The 19,773-nt window shown below is 39.9% G+C and overlaps 1 protein-coding gene across 4 annotated transcripts in view; it reads left to right on the forward strand.

Moving 5' to 3' along the window:
• Positions 1–19,773, forward strand: part of LOC101279789 (cysteine dioxygenase type 1) — a 37,944-nt gene that overhangs the window by 16,693 nt on the left and 1,478 nt on the right. For 2 of the 4 annotated variants that reach the window (XM_049707642.1, XM_049707643.1), the window contains 4 exons: positions 9,190–9,395; positions 12,682–12,759; positions 14,350–14,504; positions 19,481–19,650. In XM_049707642.1, coding sequence (XP_049563599.1) covers positions 9,190–9,395; positions 12,682–12,759; positions 14,350–14,504; positions 19,481–19,650 — 609 coding nt within the window. Of the gene's footprint in view, positions 1–508; positions 572–1,230; positions 2,400–8,785; positions 9,053–9,189; positions 9,396–12,681; positions 12,760–14,349; positions 14,505–19,480; positions 19,651–19,773 lie in introns of those variants that run through there. The other 2 variants (XM_004267471.4, XM_004267472.4) reach the window with 2 other exon arrangements.

A 19,773-nucleotide genomic window follows, 5' to 3' on the forward strand; every position in this document is an offset into this window, starting at 1 on the left:
ATTTGGCTGCAAGTGACTTTACAGAGGTCTCACCCAGCCTGAGTTTTCAGAGGTGGTAATGGTCAAAAACCTCCAACCGTGCATGTCATTTACTCAAGAAAAATGCACCAACTATCTCAATTATTAGATGTTTTATTTGAGGCTGTGTGTGTAAAATTTTGTTAGGAGAAATTCTGTCTTTAATTATGAATAAATGAGAAACTTGATATTTTTACTAATGTAATTTCTTGGATAAACCTTCAAAAGCTGTTTGTAAAAACAAAAGTTTCTTAGTTATAAAAAGCTGGGAACAAAAATTCTGTTATTCCTCCAGAGGAAAGACATGCTCTTCATAAAGATCTCACTAATTGACTAATTTATGAGAATTAGAAAGAAGGGGTTTAGGGAAGTTTTCTTCAGTTCTGAAGACAAATAATTTGAAATAGCTGGCTGATTGGCACCCAGAAAAATGCAGATTAATCTGGATACCATTAAAACTGAATCACCATAATTTTCTTCTTTCTTGCAGTTTATTTATGTGAATCAGTCCTTTGCCCCCTCCCCAGACCAGGAAGTTGGAACCCTCTATGAGGTAAAACATTACTGCTTTATTTTCTTCATGGAATATGCTCATCTGTGTATAGTATGATCATTAACTCACATCATTTAAAGAGATGATAAGCCATTCTTAATTGTCTATCAAGAAAAGAGATTACTTTCTTGTTCTCTGTTATATCTCTAACACCTTGAACTTAGTTGGATCTCAATAAATTATACAGTGATTGAAGAATTAAATAATAACACAAACAGAAGATGACTATGAAATATGACCAGAAAGTAAGATCTCCTTTTTTACCTACATGTAGTATCTTCTACATTGTTTTTATAATCAGTAATCCAGATCTCCCTCCAAGAAATTGAAAAGGAGACTATGTAGGAATGACTTTATTCAGCATTCTTACAGCACCATTACTAGAAAATAGTACATACATTATAGTCAGATGTAGAGAAGGGACAAGGTTAAAATGTCTGCTTATCTATGCTTAAGGTGCTTAAAGGACAAGTTTTATTAAACATTTATGATTACTAATATGTGTCCAATAGTAGCTTGCATCTGTTGAAAGAACTAGCCTTTTATAGATACATGTACATGTATGAGGATGTTTATGATCAGTATAACATTTTTTTTCTTAGCTTCATCTAAGAATAACAAAAATTGAGTTTAATTTATTGCCGTTTTTCTTTTTGTAGTGTTTTGGCAGTGATGGTAAACTGGTCCTGCATTACTGCAAATCTCAGGCATGGGGATGAGCTACAGAGGAAAAGATATTGATAACTTAAAATGAATCTTCACAAAGCAAACAGCTCTGAAAAGTTTTGATCTTGTGGCAAGAGACTTGTGGATGTGATCTCTTCAGCATGCATCTACTGTGACCCATGTCTATACATTTAAAATATCCACAGAGTAGATGGACTCACAAAAATGTGATTTGTATTAAAACACAAATCAGCATAAAAGATTGACATTAGGGTTTACCCATTACTACAACTATTGCTCCAGAGCTGCCTCCAAAGTGTTGAAAAGGAGACTAAGATTATATAAAGCTGCTTTTGTACCACTTCTCAAAATGACTGAAACTGTTTACTTGAAAAATTAGCACTCTGCTGATTCCCCCCCCCCCCCATAAAAGTCAATTTACTAAAGGATTCTTTTGGGGCTTATTCAGGGGAGTGCAATTTGTTTGAGGTATGTGTTTTGCCTTTTCTCATTTACATTTCTATCTACAGTGTTACCTTGTGAAACAAAGTTGCATTGACCTTCTGGCTTTATTACCTTGCATAGTCCAGTAGAGGGCAACCCAGCTGACAGAAAGAGTTAGGCAGTTTGGTTTTACCTCTTTGCCAGAAGACAATAGCTATTCCTGCTAATCTCTAGCAAACATCTAGCCAAGAGAGCACACATGTTGACACACTGGAAGATTGCTTTAGAGAAAATTCGTGGTTTTGGTTTAACTTTTATTGGGAAACAGAAGGAATTTTACAAATTTTGGACAAATGAGTCATCTGACTCTTTTCAATCTTATCATTTAATGATTCTTGAGTCCCAGTGGTTATAACTGTGGTATGAAACTCTCTCTTATTTTTACAGTGTCAAAAGCACTCAATGAGTAAACGAGGCAGCATCTTTCAGTTTTTTATAATGTATTTTCCAGCTTGAAAATGCTCAAAGAATAATTGGAAAATAGCTAGATTTTATGTGTATTTCATGCCATGACTAAAAGTACCATTTTTTACTGATGCTATTAAACTGATAATTGCTTTAAATAAAATTCAGCCTTTTTTCTTCATTCTATATTGTATTTGTAATGCAGCATTTTTTAAAAAAATTCCAATAAATTGAATGGAATGTTCAAACAGGATCTAAGGTGTATACAAGAATTCTAAGTGTTTATTTTCAAAGGTGATGAGAATGGTATGATTTTGTCAAAGGACTTTGAACTACGTTTATGTCCTTTAAGTCCCAGAATGTACTTTATGGTTAATGATCTGCCATACATTATCATTAAGGGATGCTAAGGAACAGTTCAGTTTAAGGTGATGAAATCACTGTTCAGTTCTCATTTTCTGCCCGAGAACAAATTCCTAAGTCCCCTTATAATGATGTCCCTGTTTAATAAATTAATGCAGCTAGTATTAACACTGAAATAATACAGGTTGAATTGTGTAAAGGCTAAGTAAGAAATTAGTATGTATGTTGAAAGCTGGAAAGAATGTTATTTTCAGGTCAAATAAGTTGAATATGGAAAGGATCTGTTCTCTAGTTTTGTGCTCTTTCAGTTTACTGAAGGATATGAATATATTTATATGCATATATATTTAACAGATAGGAAAAATGTGTTTAACCTATGTGTATCTTATGTTTGCTGCTAAGGTTTCAAATGATAGACTATTTCCTTAATAGTCAAAACTACTTGAGTTTGAATTTGTGTCATCAACTTAATTATTCTTTTCTGATCTAAATAATTTACTAACTTACTCAGTCTGAGGTTAGCTAAATATGTATACTTTGTTTTTTTCACTCACAACCTTTAAGAATATGTAGGGCTTTACACTTTTTAAAACCGTATTTACATTATTCTGTGCTGACTATACAACATTTACTCATAAGCCTGGATCCCATAAGTTATTTGGTTATTAGAACCTAGAACGCAATTCACAAAATATTTTTGCAGATGTCTGGTTTAAATGAGCTTGGGGGGGGACTAAACCCTCAGGTTATATTTTAAGTTTTCCATATTTATGAATGAGAAAATCAACATCAGTAATGCCACGCCTTATCTTACTGTGCAAAGATGACCCATTCTACATACAGTGTATATAATGTTAGAATAGTGTGCTTTGCGTCTTTGAAGCTGCCTGTGCCGAGGCCTTCACAGTGAGTTCCCCATATATAGGGTGTAAGGTAAGCTAAGAATGTTTATCTGGAATCAAAATAAGATTGAATACTTCCTGGAATCTATGATTTCTGTAGAAGTTTTAACCCTGAAGGGACCTTTAATATCATCTACTCTGATAAGATTAGAAAACTCAAAGAGAAGTGCAGACCATGCTTTTAAATTATATAGCATTAGTCAACCAGTTTAGTTGTGTGTAACCCAAAGCGGGAAAGTACAGTGTTCAGAGGTATGATAATGAAAATCACCTTTGTAATATACTTAGTAAGCTTCTGGACTAAGGGAATTCAGCTACAGACCACATAATGGAAGGAAAGTATTCAGAAAACAGTTCAGCAGGTTTACTTTTACAAATACTATTTTCCTTCAAAATTGTCCAACCCACACTGGATTATTCGCTGTTTCCTGAACGTGCATTGTTTGTTTGTTTTTCTGTTTCCTACACCTCCCCCCCTTCAAATCCTACCTCTCTGCCTAATTCATTTTTTAACTTTCTTAAAGCTTATCTGAATCTCTCGAGGAGGAGATACTCTCTCCCTCATAAGAACACAGCAAACTACCACTATTACAGCAGTTACTGCGCTTACTCCCTTACAAGCATGTCCAACACCCTTTCATCATTGTAATATCCCTGAAAATAGGATGTTTGGGGGTTTTTTATTTGGTACCCACACACATAATAGTACATTTCCTTATGCACGTATAATCAGGAATTCATTATATATTGAGTGGGATGTGGTTTGCAGAATGATTTAAAGCAGCAATAAAGGAAATTTGCATGTTTTTAATTTTCGTATGGCAGAAGATGAAAATGTTTGCAACATATGACAGGGTTTTGATGTCCAATCATTGAAGAGCTCATTTCAGTTGATAAGAAAAAAGACCGTCTGAAAAGTGGGCACAATACATTAAAATGTAATTCCAAAAAATAAAAATATAGATGGCTAATAAAGCATGAAAAGTGCTAATCATTAGTTATAAAAAGTACAGGTAGGGCTTCCCTGGTGGCGCAGTGGTTGAGAGTCCGCCTGCCGATGCAGCGGACACGGGTTCGTGACCCGGTCCGGGAAGCTCCCACATGCGCAGAGTGGCTAGGCCGGTGAGCCATGGCCGCTGAGCCTGCGCGTCCGGAGCCTGTGCTCCGCAACGGGAGAGGCCATAACAGTGAGAGGCCCGCATACCGCAAAAAAAAAAAAAAAAAGTACAGGTAAAAACTACGAAATGCTGAGTATCACCTTTCATAGTATCAATAGTTAAAACAATTATCAGTATTGGCAACATTGTGGGGAAATAAGTCCTGTCATATTCTTGGTGAATGGAATGTAAATTGGTACTACAATTTTAGGGGACATTTTGGCAATCTCTTTCAAAAGCCTTGAAACTATAAATTTCCATTTGTTTATTCACATAGAGTGCCTACTATGTCCTCAGCATTGGAATAAGATATAAGATTCCTGTTGTCCTGGAACTTTCATTCTGATTGGAAGGTAGATTGTCAGGTACGAATTTAAATAATTCTTGAAACTTTAAGTTGATTTTTTGAAATAATAGAAAGTAAAAAGATAAAATTTGATACCAAATATTAGATTTACCTGTCTTTTTTTTTTTTTTTGGCCGCACTGCATGGCTTGTAGAATCTTAGTTCCCTGACCAGTGATTGAACCCAAGCTCTCGGCAGTGAGAGTGCGGAGTCCTAGCCACTGAACCGCCAGGGAATTTCCTGTATTTTCTTATATGATATGGATGAAGGAAGGATAAAACAAGTATGTATATTGAGTGTGATTAGAATCTTGAGTTAGAGGAATCCTTATAAATCAGTTCCTTCTATGTTCTCATATGGAGCAGATATACCTGAAACTTATTGGTTACTTAGTGATAGCCATAAGGAAAGCCCTATCCATTTTGAGGTGGATTTATTCTTTATAGAACTCTCTTCCCTCTGCCTTCCTCCTAAAACTATTTCTTCCCAGTTCTATTATATGTCTAGATCTATGAGGCATATCTTTTCCCCCTTTCCCACCTCAGTTCTCCCAAGTCTTCTACTATCTTAATCATGGCAAATCCATTCCTTCCAATTGCTCAACTAATTATTAATCCCTCTCTAACCCACTTACAGTCTATCAGCAAATCCTGACATCTTTACCAAAACATGTTCAGAATCCAACCATTTTTCATCTATTCTCCCACTCTAGGCAAGCCACCATTATCTTTCACTTGAACTGTAATAGCCAGCTAATTGGCTTCCCTTTATCTGCTCCCTGGCCAAAATCCCCAAGTGGCTTCCCATATCAGAGTAAAAGTTGAAGACTTTCACTGTCCTATGTGATCTGCAATCCCCATTTCTACAGCTTACCACCCACCTCCGTGTTCATCTGTGTTATTATCCAAACACTAGACTTGATCCCATCCCAGGGCTTTTGTGCTTATCATTTCCTCCATCTGGAAACTTCCCCCAGACAATTACATTTCTCACTAACATCCTTCAGTCCCTGTTCAACTATCACATGACACCTCCTCACCACCTTCTACCTTCTTTCTCCTGCTTTATTTTTCTCCATCGTGTATTGTATACGGTACTATGTGTCCATTTCTCCATATATACTGTATTTGTTGGGGTAGCTACCCCCAGCCCCATTAGAACATATGCCCTCTGAGGGCAGAGACTTAAGTTTTGTAAGCAGTGCCAGGCATATAGTACATGCTTGTGAAAATGTGTCAGATGGATGGATAGACCAATATTACTGAACCTCTAATAATTTTAACTCCTTTCTCTGGATATCTATCACATGTCAACGTCTGTCTTAAAATGTGATGATCATTGACATGGGCAATGCAGAGTGCGGTAGAACTACCACCTCTGAATCTAGGTATTCTGCTTATGTCAATAGAGCCTGTAATGTCAGTCACTTTGGGGGGAGGGAGGGACAGTAGTTAAGTTACAATGTGCAATTCTGTGGGGAAGAATATGGGTTTTATTTACAGAGAAACCAGAAAGAAAGAAAAAAACCTTGAGAGAAACAAGTCTAGTCTGCTGGATTTGAACGCACAGCCCCAAGGATCCTTAAAACTAGCAGTTGAATTACTCTAGCCAATTAGCAGTATGTTTTTGCTGAAGTCACCATTCATGCATATGCAAGGCACTGTGTACTAGGTGTAGAGAAAGGAATACAAAAATGAAATGTAAAAGGAGCCTGTCCCAAACATCTCACTGTCAAGATAATCCACATAAGTAACTACAATACCTGCTGCAAAGTGGTAAGTGCCATAAGAAAGATACTGATTATTGCCTTCGTTGTTCAAGAGGAGATATAACTTATTTGAGAGGAAAGCATTTGAGCTAAGACCTTAAGGTAGGATCTGGACATATTGAAATGTCTTTCTAGTGTCTAGGCAGAAGGAAAAGCTTAAAGCAGAAGAATGGATTTGGTAACCACAACGAATAGTGACTAATATAATCTGGCTGGAAGACATTTGGTAAAGTTGAAAAGTAAAGATAAAAGATGAAAAAGGAAATGTAGAGCCAAAACATGGAGAATTTTAAATGCCAGGTTGACAAACCTAGTATGTAGGAAATAAGAGTTATTGAAAGTTTCTGACCAGGAAACATAACCAGTCTGAACTTAAGTATAAATTAGTGGATGTGAGTAAAGGATCAGTACTGGGAAGGGCCAGCATAGTAATCCACCCAAAATTAGAATAGAGGCTTGAGTGGAGTGGCAATAAGAATAGAAAGGTGGAAAAACATAAAAGATATTCTGGAGGTTTAAAAAGTTAGCTATTGGTTGAAAGAGCTTGAGAATGAAGCAGGAAAGAGTAGGCAGTGGTGGATAAGGTTCTTGAGCTCGGATAGCCTCATTGTGGAAATTGAACCTCCAGGAAATGAAAAGCATGTTTGAAAGGAGTTTTAAATATGGTATATTTCATTTGAGGTGCTAAAAGATATTAGAGATTACTCTCAGCATGTGAGATTAGAGAGATGTGGGAGACATCCACATAGAAAGGGTCAATGAAATTGTGTTGGGGGCTTTAGAGAGGCAATGAATATGAATGTGTGAATATGGCTATATTAGGAAAGATCCTTGAGGTCTCTGAATGTCAGAAGGAGCCAGAGAAAGTAGAAAATGAACGGTCTGAAAAATTTAGAGAAGTGTAATCCACTATGAAATGCAGAAAAGTTTGTGTTCGATTTTTGTTGTTCATTCCCAATATTTGTGGATTAAAATAGCTGAAATGAAGTAATTAAGAGACTCAATAGAAAACACTGACGAGAATAAAGAAATTATGAGTAAATGATGAAAAGGGTACGAGTTACTCTGTCCCATAATTCTTTAATTAACCACCTCTACATCACAAAAGGTAGGCCTCTGGAGTGCTTTGTACCTGTAGTAGCCCTTTTGGAACAATGTTAGAATAGTTTTAGTGTAATCAGTTTAATCAGGGACGTTTAAGACTGCAGATGGCACTAGTAAACTTAAATATATACAGTATATACACATATACATACATATGTATATACATAAAAATACCTTGGAGCAAAGTCTGGCAGAAACAGACCAGTCTTCCAGAAGTCTAGACCTTTAATAACCCTGAATCCATCTATAGTGAGAAAGAAGGAATCTCTACTGGCATTTCTTCTGTCCTTCACTTTTTCCTTATTTTCATTCGTACTTAACTTGTGTTAATCTCAAAGCTGCTACGTGCTACGCACAACATAGAAATGCATTTTCTTGTGTGTATTACCGGTAGGCTACTTCAGGCACAAGCCTAGAATTGAAGGATTTAAATAATCTGATTAGAACACTTTAAATTACTGTATTAGGAATCAAAAAAAATCAGCATTTCTTTGACCCATTACTTGACACATCAGGTCTTTGCCCTGGATATATTATCAATATTTAAAGGAAATGTTTGATTTTAAAAATCAAAGAGGGATACCCGGCCTTCTATTGTTTCACCAGTGTTGCTTTAGACCCCAGCCTCCCTTGTCAAGCTGTAGTTTAAGCACAGCACATTTAAATTTTTTTAAAAGAAGACTTGGACTTATTTTCACCTAGCCTTGGAGCATATTATCGATGGTTTCAATCGACAGAACAGAAGCTCTCCACCTTGGGAGTGGACTCCATACTCAGCCTTTGTAAACTGTTCAAAATCAATCCCTCGGCTCCATTTGGAAGGAAGCGTCCGTGTCCTTCCTCAGCGTACTGCGCCCCTTCCCCAGACCCCTTCTGTCGACGTCCTAGCGTCGCAAACCAAGGCAGCACAGAGGAGCCTCAGGGAGCGGGGGAGGGGGGAAGAGGGGTTGGGATGGGCGGCCGAAAGACGGTATGTTACGGTGGGGGAGAGATTGCGCGCAGCCCACCGCGAGCACCGGGACCCGGGAGAGAAGGGTTCCGCTAGGGCCGGGGTGCCGAAGGAGCCGGGGCCGTGTGCGTGGGCCTTTCCCGCACGCTCTCGCCGCCTCCGCCACCCTTCTCAGGTCGCTCCCCGCTTCTCCCCACCCTCCGAGGGACGTTGGTACATTCCCGGTGACTCCGAGAGCTTAAAAAGGGCCCGGGGAGGCTGAACCTAGCAGGTTTGGTCCAGATTTGTGTGCGCGGCCCGTACTCTGATCCGCCACGGTGGGTATCTTGGCGGGGGTTTCTTTACGCTGTGGCACTCGTGCATTTGGGGGCTTCGTGGCTGTGTGTAACTGTCTGGCTAGCAGCTAGGAACTCTCACCCCCGGCTCCTCGGCTCACTCAGCTCCTCCGTCGCAGCCCAGCAGCGAGACGCGCGCCGCCAGTCCGCAAGGGATGGAGCGGACCGAGGTGCTAAAGCCACGCACCCTGGCCGATCTGATCCGCATCCTGCACCAGCTCTTCGCCGGCGAGGAGGTCAATGTGGAGGAGGTGCAGGCCGTCTTGGAAGCCTACGAGAGCAGCCCCGCCGAGTGGGCAGTGTACGCCAAGTTCGACCAGTACAGGTGAGCGTGCTTTCGCCCTGATCGCCGAGACTCTCCGGCGCCGACCCTTGAGTCCGAGCGGGCGCCGGCGCGGGCTTGTGGGGAGCGGGTCTTGACTCCCGGAGAGCGCGGGCCGCCCGGCGCCTGCAGCGCCTACTCTCCCAGTGCTCCCGGCCGTCTCCCGCACCCCAGCGCCGCGCCTCCTCGCCCGCGAACACCGGGGTGGGCGTTCGGTGCTTTGGGCCGAAGGCGTGTCCCACTGGCAGGAGACTGCGTCAGGCTCCCAGAGCGGAGGCCACCGAGCGGTGCAAGTTTTCTGTTCCTTTTCTTGTTGATCAATCCCTCGGCTTCCGAACGGCCACTCCTTCTGCCACCCGCACCCCCCCGCCCCGCAAGCGGAGCCGTCGCTAGCCTAGAACACGGAGGAGATGCGGGGAGACCCCGGTGGCTGGATGCCCACAGACTCTGGCTGTCTGGACTAACCGGGGTGTTCTCAGGAGAGCACTCCAACAGCGGTCCGGAGAAAAGGGTGACGGTGGAGGACGCAGTTAAACGACACCAATTCTCCATCACTTCTCCCTCGGTCGCTTGCAAGCAGGCGTCTGCCAGCAAGCATTTTTGTTAATACAAAATAACGACTTGGGGTTGTCAGCTGCTGTTTTTCAGTTTATGATGCCCCCTCTCCCAAACCAGTTGGACTCCCCGGGCTGGGGGTTTATTTAAACCCACTGTCAGGTTCTCGAAATAAACGAGTGCTTTTCTTTCAGCCCCCAAGCAATATGCTTTTCCTTATCCTTAGATCTGAGTGTCTGGAATGTAAATTGGAGACCCCTGCTCCTCAGAGGTGCTTGAGTGAGATGCCTTGGCTTGGAGATTAAATAAAAAATGAAATAGCCTACCAATCCTCTGGGGAGAGAAGTAAAATTTAATCACCCTGAAGAATGAGGGTTTCTTTTCCGAAGGGTAACCAGCGCTTCAGTCTTAATGGTTGGTTGTGATGAGGTCAGGGAAAGGAGCATAGTTGAAAGAGAAGAATAAGAAAAGATGAAGCTTTCCTTTGAAGCCTGAAGCCGTTTCAGTTAGTCACTTTACGTCAGCATATACAGTGTGTTTGGTAAAGTTTTGTCGCCAAGGGCTGTTTCAGTTGTACTTTAGGAACTGAAATAGAAAAGTGAAGTCTACTTAGGATCCTATTTTCCACTTGCAAGTGGTTCTAGGAAATTCCTTTGGTTCCTATCCTTCTGTGGCTGCCCATAAAGCTACCAGAGTAATTTTGCCATTAGCTCCAAGTAATTGAGGGCTTGTTATGGGCTCTAGTACTCTTACAATCACTTGACACATGTATTAACTGCTAACCTCACAACAGCTCTGAGATAGGTACCATTCTTATCCCTGTTTTACAGGTGAGAAATAGTAGGCAATGAAAAGGTTGGATTACCTGCACAAGGTCATACTAATGTTCCTTAGCGGCTCCAGGATTCAAATTAGCATTATTCTAGAGCCCACACTCTAAACCACTGCTAAACCTCCTGTAGACACAAGGTGGCCATAATAGTTTTCTCCTGCCTAGATTTATTACTGACCAAGTGAAATTAATTAAGCGGGGTATGCTGTATGGACTTTTAATCTATAGAACAAGGGCATTTCCAGGGGCCTTGAATTTATCTTGATTGACAAGCTCTAAACCACTTGAAACCTTGGGATTGACCTGTTCCACGGGTTTCTGAAGCACAGCTCAGTAAAATAATGGGTGCATTCCTAGGCGGGCAGTTGGAGTAGGGAGGGAGGGAGATGGGAGAGCAGAAATCAATGTGGTAGTATTTTGCGCGTGTAATAAGTGTCCTAGTACTGTGAAGGAATCTGATCTCTGACCTTGGGAAGGCCAGTGCAGAAGAATCAAGACAAAATATGTTCCACTGGGGGCCAAGCAGTAAATTGTCTGGAAGAAGCCCCAGAGAAGCAAGACCCTAGGGCTGGAGGAGGGAAAAGTAGGATCCCTGGTACAGGAACCATTTACTGTGAATTAAAGGCTGTGTGCACAGCTGCCTGCTAGGTCCTTGAAAGGGCTCCAAAGTAAGGATAACTGATATCTAAAAAGCACTTACTAATCAACTCTCTCAGTGACCCTGCTCCGCCAGCACCTGGCCTCCAGCATAGGGGAGCAAGGGGCATGTGGGACATAAGTGAACAGATGACCATGTGAACAAACAAAAGGGATAAAGATTCCTTTCCTTAAAAATTAGTCTATCGTAGAGATCAAACGTCTGGATACCAAGGGGGAAAGGGCGGGGGGGGGGGGGAATGAACTGGGAGATTGGGATTGACATATATACACTACCATGTATAAAATAGATAACTAATGAGAACCTACTGTATAACACAGGGAACTCTACTCAATGCTCTGTGGTGACCTAAATGGGAAGGAAATCCAAAAAGAGGGGATATATGTATACGTATAGCTGATCCACTTTGCTGTACAGTAGAAACACAGCATTGTAAAGCAACTATGCTCCAATAAAAAGTTTTTAAAAAATTAGTCTAAATGTATGTCATAATTATCGAACTTTGTTAATTAGATGGTGTCAAGAGTACCTGTGGGACCAATAGAAACTTTAAAGTTGATTTTTTGGAGGGGGTGGGGGATGGTGTGGATGTGGTTGTTTTGGTTTGGGATTTCTGGGGGCTAATTACTAATTTCTCCTCATTGTAAAAGGTTTAGAGTGTTATTTTACTTCCCAAGTGTAGTCGCCTTTGTTCTGGTACTTAGGTCAACGCCCGCTCTATTTGTGGAGGACGTTTCATCATGATGCTTTTGAACGTGGATGTCGCTTGTGTCTGGACTCTAGTAAAACTAAGGAGAATTCTAGAACAGCTATTTAATGGAACCTTGTTTCTCAAATTCTGGTTTAGCTACAGGGAGGGGGAAAAAAAGACAATAGCCAACATTCTTGCCTAGAGCAGTAGTGCCCTTTGAAAATGCTTTCTGTGAGAAATTTTTATTCTTTTTATCAGTTTGAGGCTGTCACATGGAGACTCAAGGAATTTAATTTTTTTCTCTTACCTTTTTCGTGCCATTAATTAGAACTGAGCAGCTATAAACACAGTGATTCAAAATACAAAAATGTCTAAATGAACTGTGAAAAAATATTTGCTTTCATTTGTGCTCGATTTCTAATTAGACAACCACATTTAAAGTTGCTTCTAGGTAAAAATATTAGCATTTGTAAATGAATGATACTATATGACACACTTATTTTTCCCTTTGTCTCATCGACCAAATTCAAACTTCTGAAAACGTTCTTTTCAGATATACCCGAAATCTTGTGGATCAAGGAAATGGAAAATTTAATCTCATGATTCTATGTTGGGGCGAAGGACATGGCAGGTAATACAACTATTCATTCAGATATTTATTCAGTATTTATTCCAGCATGTGAAAAGTACAGTGCCAGGCTGGCCACGTGCCTTGTGAGCACTAACAAATCGCATGTTGTAATTATTTGTTCACAATGTCCCCTAATCCCAGCAAAAATTCTCATGGGAATTAGCGTGAGGGGTTTAGCATATACCATGTATTATGACAGACAGACCCCCAAAATGAGTAGTAAATCAAAGGAGGTGGAGGTAAGTAACCAGCTTAATTATTCTCTCTGTGTTCTGTGGAGTTAAACTTTCTATGAAGTTGTGCTAAAACTTGACCTTTGTGGTGCTTTGAAGTGTGTAAACAATTGTCGGACCAAAGACCAAAGCATCCAGATTTGGAGCTAGAAAAGCAAATCACAAATTCAGAAAATTTCTTTCTACTTCAAGCTAATTGTTTATTTTCTGTATACAGAAGATAAGACAACTTAGACTAATACCAATTCTTGAAACTTGGTCCCTTAATTTTTCCTTAGTTTATACATTTGCAAGTCTTACTACCAGTCAAGTATTGTTACCTCTTTAAGCAGATCCTTCTCAGTCTCTTGAGAATGGTAAAAAAAAAAAAAAAAAAAAAAAAACCAATAATCCAGACTCATTTTTGGTGGGAAAAAGTAAACATGAATTTACAAGATTTTGGAAAGTTAGGTCTATAGAGTGCATTTACTTACTCATATAGAATGAGGTTGTTTTCATTCTCTCAATATTTCTTGAAAGCAGATTATATGTCAGGAGTAGAACAAGGCTCTGTGAATTAGAAAACAAGTTCTCATGATACATATATGGGGTAACAGAATTCAACATATGAAATACATGCTATAGCATATACAGGTTCATATTTTTTAATCAACCCTATAGCTAATACTACGTAATAAACTTAAATACTATTTAAGATTATAGGAATAAATTCTTTCCCCAGATCTAATTTGCTTTTTTTCTCCAATCAATATTGGGAGGTAATCACAGATAGGATACTCTAAATGTATAAAATATTAACATTTCATATGCTTTATAGTATAATTTTCGGCTGCTAACACACATGTGCATACCTTTTGTCCCCCAGAGGAAGGAGAAAAAAGAAAAAGCCTGGGGAAAAAACACTGTTATGTGATCTTCTCAATGTGACGCAGTTACAGATAAAGGATTTTTATCCACTCTAAAATTTCTGTAATGTAGTTTTTAAGTCAAGTTCTAGCCCAACTTAATTGAGTTATTAAAAGCTATATTTTGGAGAAGATAAATGATTACTGGTTTTGTGTTTCTGTTATCAAAGGAGTATTACAACAAGGTTTAAAAAGATGAATTGTTCTTCTGTAAGGGTATGGGTCAAAACTGTACCCCTTATATGCATTGATATGGAAGACATAGTATTTTATTACTTTGCCCTGAACAATGTTGAATTATAAATTGACGACATTTAAAACTCCAGCTGAAATGGATATTGGCCTGGGAGACGTCCTATTGACAGTTGGCAGCTGTAAGCTCTGGACAGATTGTTACAAGTGTGGGTTCTGGACCATCTACTGAGTTTAGTTGTCATTTTGTGTATATATAGCAGTATCCACGATCACACTGACTCCCACTGCTTTCTGAAGATGCTGCAGGGAAATCTAAAGGAGACATTATTTGCCTGGCCTGACAAAAAATCCAATGAGATGATCAAGAAGTCTGAAAGAATCTTGAGGGAAAACCAGTGTGCCTACATCAACGGTAACATCCAATTTTTCTAACAACAAGTGGGAAAAACCTTGAGCTCCCACTTGAAATATTGCTTGCTTATATGTGTGCAATAGAACCTGGATCGTGGAGTCATGATTTCATCTGCTTAGGAAGTGATCTAAAAGCAGTGGGTTTTGTCTTTTTAAAGCTTTGCGTGTGGATTGGAATCACTTATTAAAAACATATGCATGCAGGTTAGTGTCCACCGAAGAGTCATTTACCTACCAAGTCTTAGGACAGTTAGAATCGAACATGAATTTACATAAGTAGAGTCTTTTAATAAAGGCGTGAGGCCAAGTTGGAAGTGTTAGTCTTTCATTAGAAAATGTAAAGAAATGTTCCGGAACTGATTAAGAATGCTAGCTAGTCCCTGTTTTACTAAAGTGCATACAGCTTACTTTAAAAAGAGTATTCTCAAGAGAAACTTTTTGAAGCACATTATTTAGCAATGATTGCTAGATCTCTTACAAAGAATTCATTCTTTCTTCTAAATGTGGTGTGGGAGAGCCAAATGCTCTTCAGTAGAGGCAGTGATTAACATCTGTGTTCCTAAAGGACTTAGTAACTTTCCAAAAAGCTCCTTAAAGCTTCCATGAGATAACTTTTTTTATAATTAATTAATTTATTTTTGGCTGCGTTGGGTCTTCGTTGCTATGTGCGAGCTTTCTCTAGTTGCGGCGAGTGGGCTTCTCATTGTGGTGGCTTCTCTTGTTGTGGAGCACGGGCTCTAGGCACATGGGCTCAGTAGTTGGTGGTGCACGGGCTTAGTTGCTCTGAGGCATGTGGGATCTTCCCCTACCAGGGATCGAATCCGTGTCCCCTGCATTGGTAGGCGGATTCTTAACCACTGTACCACCAGGAAAGTCCTGAGATAACTTTTTATATTATTCCCATTTACAGATGAAATTGCCAACACATAGGAAGATTAAATAACCTGTCCAAGGTCACTCAGGATTTGAACCCAAAGAATTTGATGCCAAAGCCCACAGTCTTAGTTGGGATGCTATCCCACTTATATAAAATAAAATATTACAGAGGTTTTTCTGGCAAAGCAGGTTCTTTCTTCTCAGATCTTAACGTTCAGTATTGGCCTTGATACTTGGCCTAAATTTGTTCAGTTAGTGTAAGAATGCAAGTCAGTTACAGAAGTCAGCTTGTATAGGAAGTTTTTCCCCCATTCACATAACAAAGGAGTTAGTTTCTCAGATGGTAGGAGACTCTTATTTGAGGGTTGCTGTATATAGCAGGCACACCAGATTTCTAAGAACAAGATTGCTGGTACTGCTCACAAGCCAAAAGCCTTTCAGAGTAATAACTTTCCGCTAGAGTCATAGAGTCATTATAAAGCTACATTAGATCTTGGAGAACACCTAAGATTTTTTTTTTAAGGGTCTTCAATGTAAAAGTCTATAGGAGCCAAGCAGGTAAAGTGAGTGAGTGATGCAGGCCGGAACTGGGCTGTGGGAACTGGTGTGCAAATGCCCTGTCTAAAGGGACAACGTGGTCACCCAGCTCCAGTGAGATCGTCCTGACTTCTTTTTCCATAGAGGTGGGAAATTCTGATTGTTACGGGAAATTTTGCCAATCAGTAAAATACTCGATAGGACAGGCGAAATATTTCTGTAGATGCATTACTCAAAAGCCACCAACTTGTAACCTTTGATTTTTTACAGATGCAGGAGGAGGGCTAGATGTGGTTAGTGATTAGGGGGGAAAGGTGTTTCAAGTACAAGAGAGAACATGGGTGAAGGCACAACCCATGTTCAAAGAACGTTGTTCATTCAAACGTTGCAAAGAATGAAGACTATGCAAGAACGGTCTAGCCAGAGGGGAAGATGAATGGGCTTGGATAGGAGTAGTAGGAGAGTAAAGTAAGATCAGGGCCTTAGCCTCCAAGACTAGCTTAAAGTAAAAACTTTCTTTGGCCAGCAGAATTTTGTTCGGGAATATCTTGATTAATCCAGTAGCAATATGCGTCATAGGGTGGAAGAAAGGGAGAGTGGGGCAAGGAGATCAAGTTACTTATTGTAATAGGCAGAAGGTGAACATTGCCTCAACCAAGCTGGCATCCCTAAGTATCACCAAGAAAAGTCCGATATTACTGTGACAGAGAGTAGTACATCATTGGCATAAAGGAAAAGGAGGCAAAGACATAATAATAATGCTGGGATTACTAACATTTAGGGATCAGACGTGAGCTTTGGGGACTTCTAAAGGATGGGTGACTTGTTTTTGTGGGATCTTTGCTTGCATTGGGTGGTCTATTGGAGGTGCAATTGGAGGAAAAAAAATTATTTGTATAAAGGGCAGTCAGTTCTTCAGAATGTTTAGCTTTTGTTCAAAAGCAAGCCAGTGTATTATAAAAGCAGTAGGCTATAGAATCAAAGAGTTTGCAGATCTGAGCATTAGGCCCCATTTTTTGTTTTCGTTTTTGTTTTTTTTGCGGTACACGGGCCTCTCACTGTTGTGGCCTCTCCCGTTGCGGAGCACAGGCTCCGGACGCACAGGCTCATCAGCCATGGCTCACGGGCCCAGCCGCTCCGCAGCATGTGGGATCTTCCCAGACCGGGGCACGAACCCGTGTCCCCTGCATCGGCAGGCGGACTCTCAACCACTGCGCCACCAGGGAAGCCCAGGCCCCATTTTTTTAAATGACGAAGACAGAAGATCCAAGAAGTTCTGAGTTGTTCAATGGTAGTCAGTCTAGCTGGGAGTAGAACCAAAGTCGTCTGCTTCTGGGCTTTGCTCTTCTTTGTCGTGCAAGCTCATGGAGCTAGATCGTAAAGCATAAGGCCAAATTAGGTGCCTATACTAACTACACTAATACACTGAATTCCTTCCTTGATTAATCTTCCAACTCTCTCCTTACTATATAAATTTCTTATCAACATAGTTATAAAAATCAAGTATTTTGTTTATTTTGATCTTCTTGAAGGCGTCTCCCCCAGGCCTTTTGACTTCCTTCAGTGTGGATTGGTTGGCTAGGGCTCATCCTGTGGTCCCCTCACATCATCCAGGCTTTCCCTTTATTCTCTCCTGGTGCTTATTCCCTTGTTTCCTGGTCTCGTCTGCTTTGTCTTAGGTTCGTGGCCTTGTTTTGGTGGAACATATCCTCCAACGGCCCTATGAGAAAGGGTTCATGGAAAGTAAATTTCTGAGACCTCTGATATCTAAAAATCTCTATATACAACCCTTGCAACTTGATAGATAATTTAGCTGGATATGAAATCATGACGTGGCAGTCATTTTCTCTCAGAACTATGAAGGTAATCTTTTGTCTTTCAGTTTCCATTCTTCTTGTTCAAAGCTTGGTATCATTCTGATTTTTGAATCTTACTATGTATGAATCCTATTTTTTCTCTCTAGAAACTTTTGGGGACTTCTCTTTGGGTGTCTTTTCTCTGTCCCCAGTATCACAGTGATGCAGTTTGTTTCATGACACTCATTGTGGTGGAAGCTCAGTAGGTTCTTACAATCTAGAAATTCATGTCCTTCAATTCAAGAAAATATTCTCAAGTTGTTTCTTTGATTTTGTTGTTGTTGTTCTGTTTCTGAAACTACTGTTGATCAGATATTAAACCTCCTGAACTAGCCCTCTAGTTTTATGGGGTTTTGGGGGTTTTTTTTAATCTTTCCTATGTTCTATCTTTGGCCCTTTGTTCTTTGAGTCTTTGTCAGCTTTTTCTTCCAACCCCTCTATTCAGATTTTTATTTCTGCTATCATCTTTATATTTCTAAAACCTCTTTTTATTCTCTAGTCCTTTTTATATAGTATTTTCCTCATCTCTTTTTTTTTTTTTTCTTTTTTTTTGGCCACGCTGTGTGGCTTGCAGGGATCTTAGTTCCCTGACCAGGGATTGAACCCATGCCATAGCAGTAAAAGCTCCAAATCCTAACCACTGGCCTGCTAGGGAATTCCCTTCCTCTTAGCTCTGTGAAGATATTAATGATAAGTTTTTGGTTTTGTTTTTTTAAGGCTTCTCTTGAGTAGTGTCTATTTCATGTTGCCTTTTTTTCAGGTTGCTCTGGCCTCTTTTATACTAGAGGCTCTGCTCACATGTGTGATGGCCTTGACTATGTGCTAATATTTAAAAACCAGAGACAAAAAAGTTAATTGGTAGCTTTCAAACATGGATGGTGTTTGTTAACTGGACTTCGCTCTAGGATCGTCTGGTAAATCTTTTCCTTGAGGAACAATCAGTGGTGATATCCTCAGGACTTTTTTCTTGAGCTGATCAGATTCTCAGAGAAGCTGCTTCCCATCTCCTGCCTGGAGAAGAAATTCCTGTCTGGCAGCATTCTGGCAGCCATGTGATGAAGAAAGTGGAGATCTTACCACTCAGTGTGTAAATTTTCACTTAAGTCACCTGTTTTTCACCAGGTATCCACCAGTCCTGAGTTTATCTGTTGTACTCTTTCTAGAGAATAGATCTCTGATTTCTACCAGGGATGGAGGGAAGGTGAGGTGGTGAAAAAGCTTTGTGACGAAACTTAAATAGGCTTCAACCAGTTCTTGTATTTATAGCCCATGTTCACCTTCATTTCAGGAAGTACATGTGCTGCCAGTTCCTGAGCTGTTTGTTAGTTTCAGGATATAAATCAGGTTATTTCTTGGCCATCTCCAAGGGTAGCTGAGGATTTAGCTTTCTCTCCTCTGCAAAGCCATCCATCTACTTCTAAGCTTTCAAATTTTTAAAGATTTTTTTTTAAACTTTAATAAAAAAATTTTTTCTTTTATCTTTGTATGTTGATGTCTTTTTTATTCTTTTACTGCAGTTGTAGGGAAGTTTTTAGGAGAAAGCAGAATGCGTGTCATTTACTATTTTTAACTGGAAGTTCAATTCTAACTAACTTTTAATAATTCATATGTATCAGTTGATTTAGGATCTTGGGCAATTGACCAGATTTTTACCTACAGCTAGCATCTAAGCTCCTTCATCTACCCATCCCTCTTCAATATTGTTTAGATTCCATTGGCTTACATCGAGTAGAGAATATTAGCCATACAGAACCTGCCGTGAGCCTTCACTTGTACAGTCCGCCTTTTGATACGTGCCATGCCTTTGATCAAAGAACAGGACATAAAAACAAAGTCACCATGACATTCCATAGCAAATTTGGAATCAGGACTCCATTTGTAAGTATAATTTCTCTCTCCTGTGTTTAAATGCTTTGTGGGTTGGCAGCATTACACTGATGCATTGCTTTTTTGTTCTAGGTATTATTTAAATATCTTAAGTTTTAAGTATTTTTAAGTATT

This window comes from Orcinus orca, chromosome 3, assembly GCF_937001465.1.
Source record: "Orcinus orca chromosome 3, mOrcOrc1.1, whole genome shotgun sequence".
Classification (NCBI taxonomy): domain Eukaryota; kingdom Metazoa; phylum Chordata; class Mammalia; order Artiodactyla; family Delphinidae; genus Orcinus; species Orcinus orca.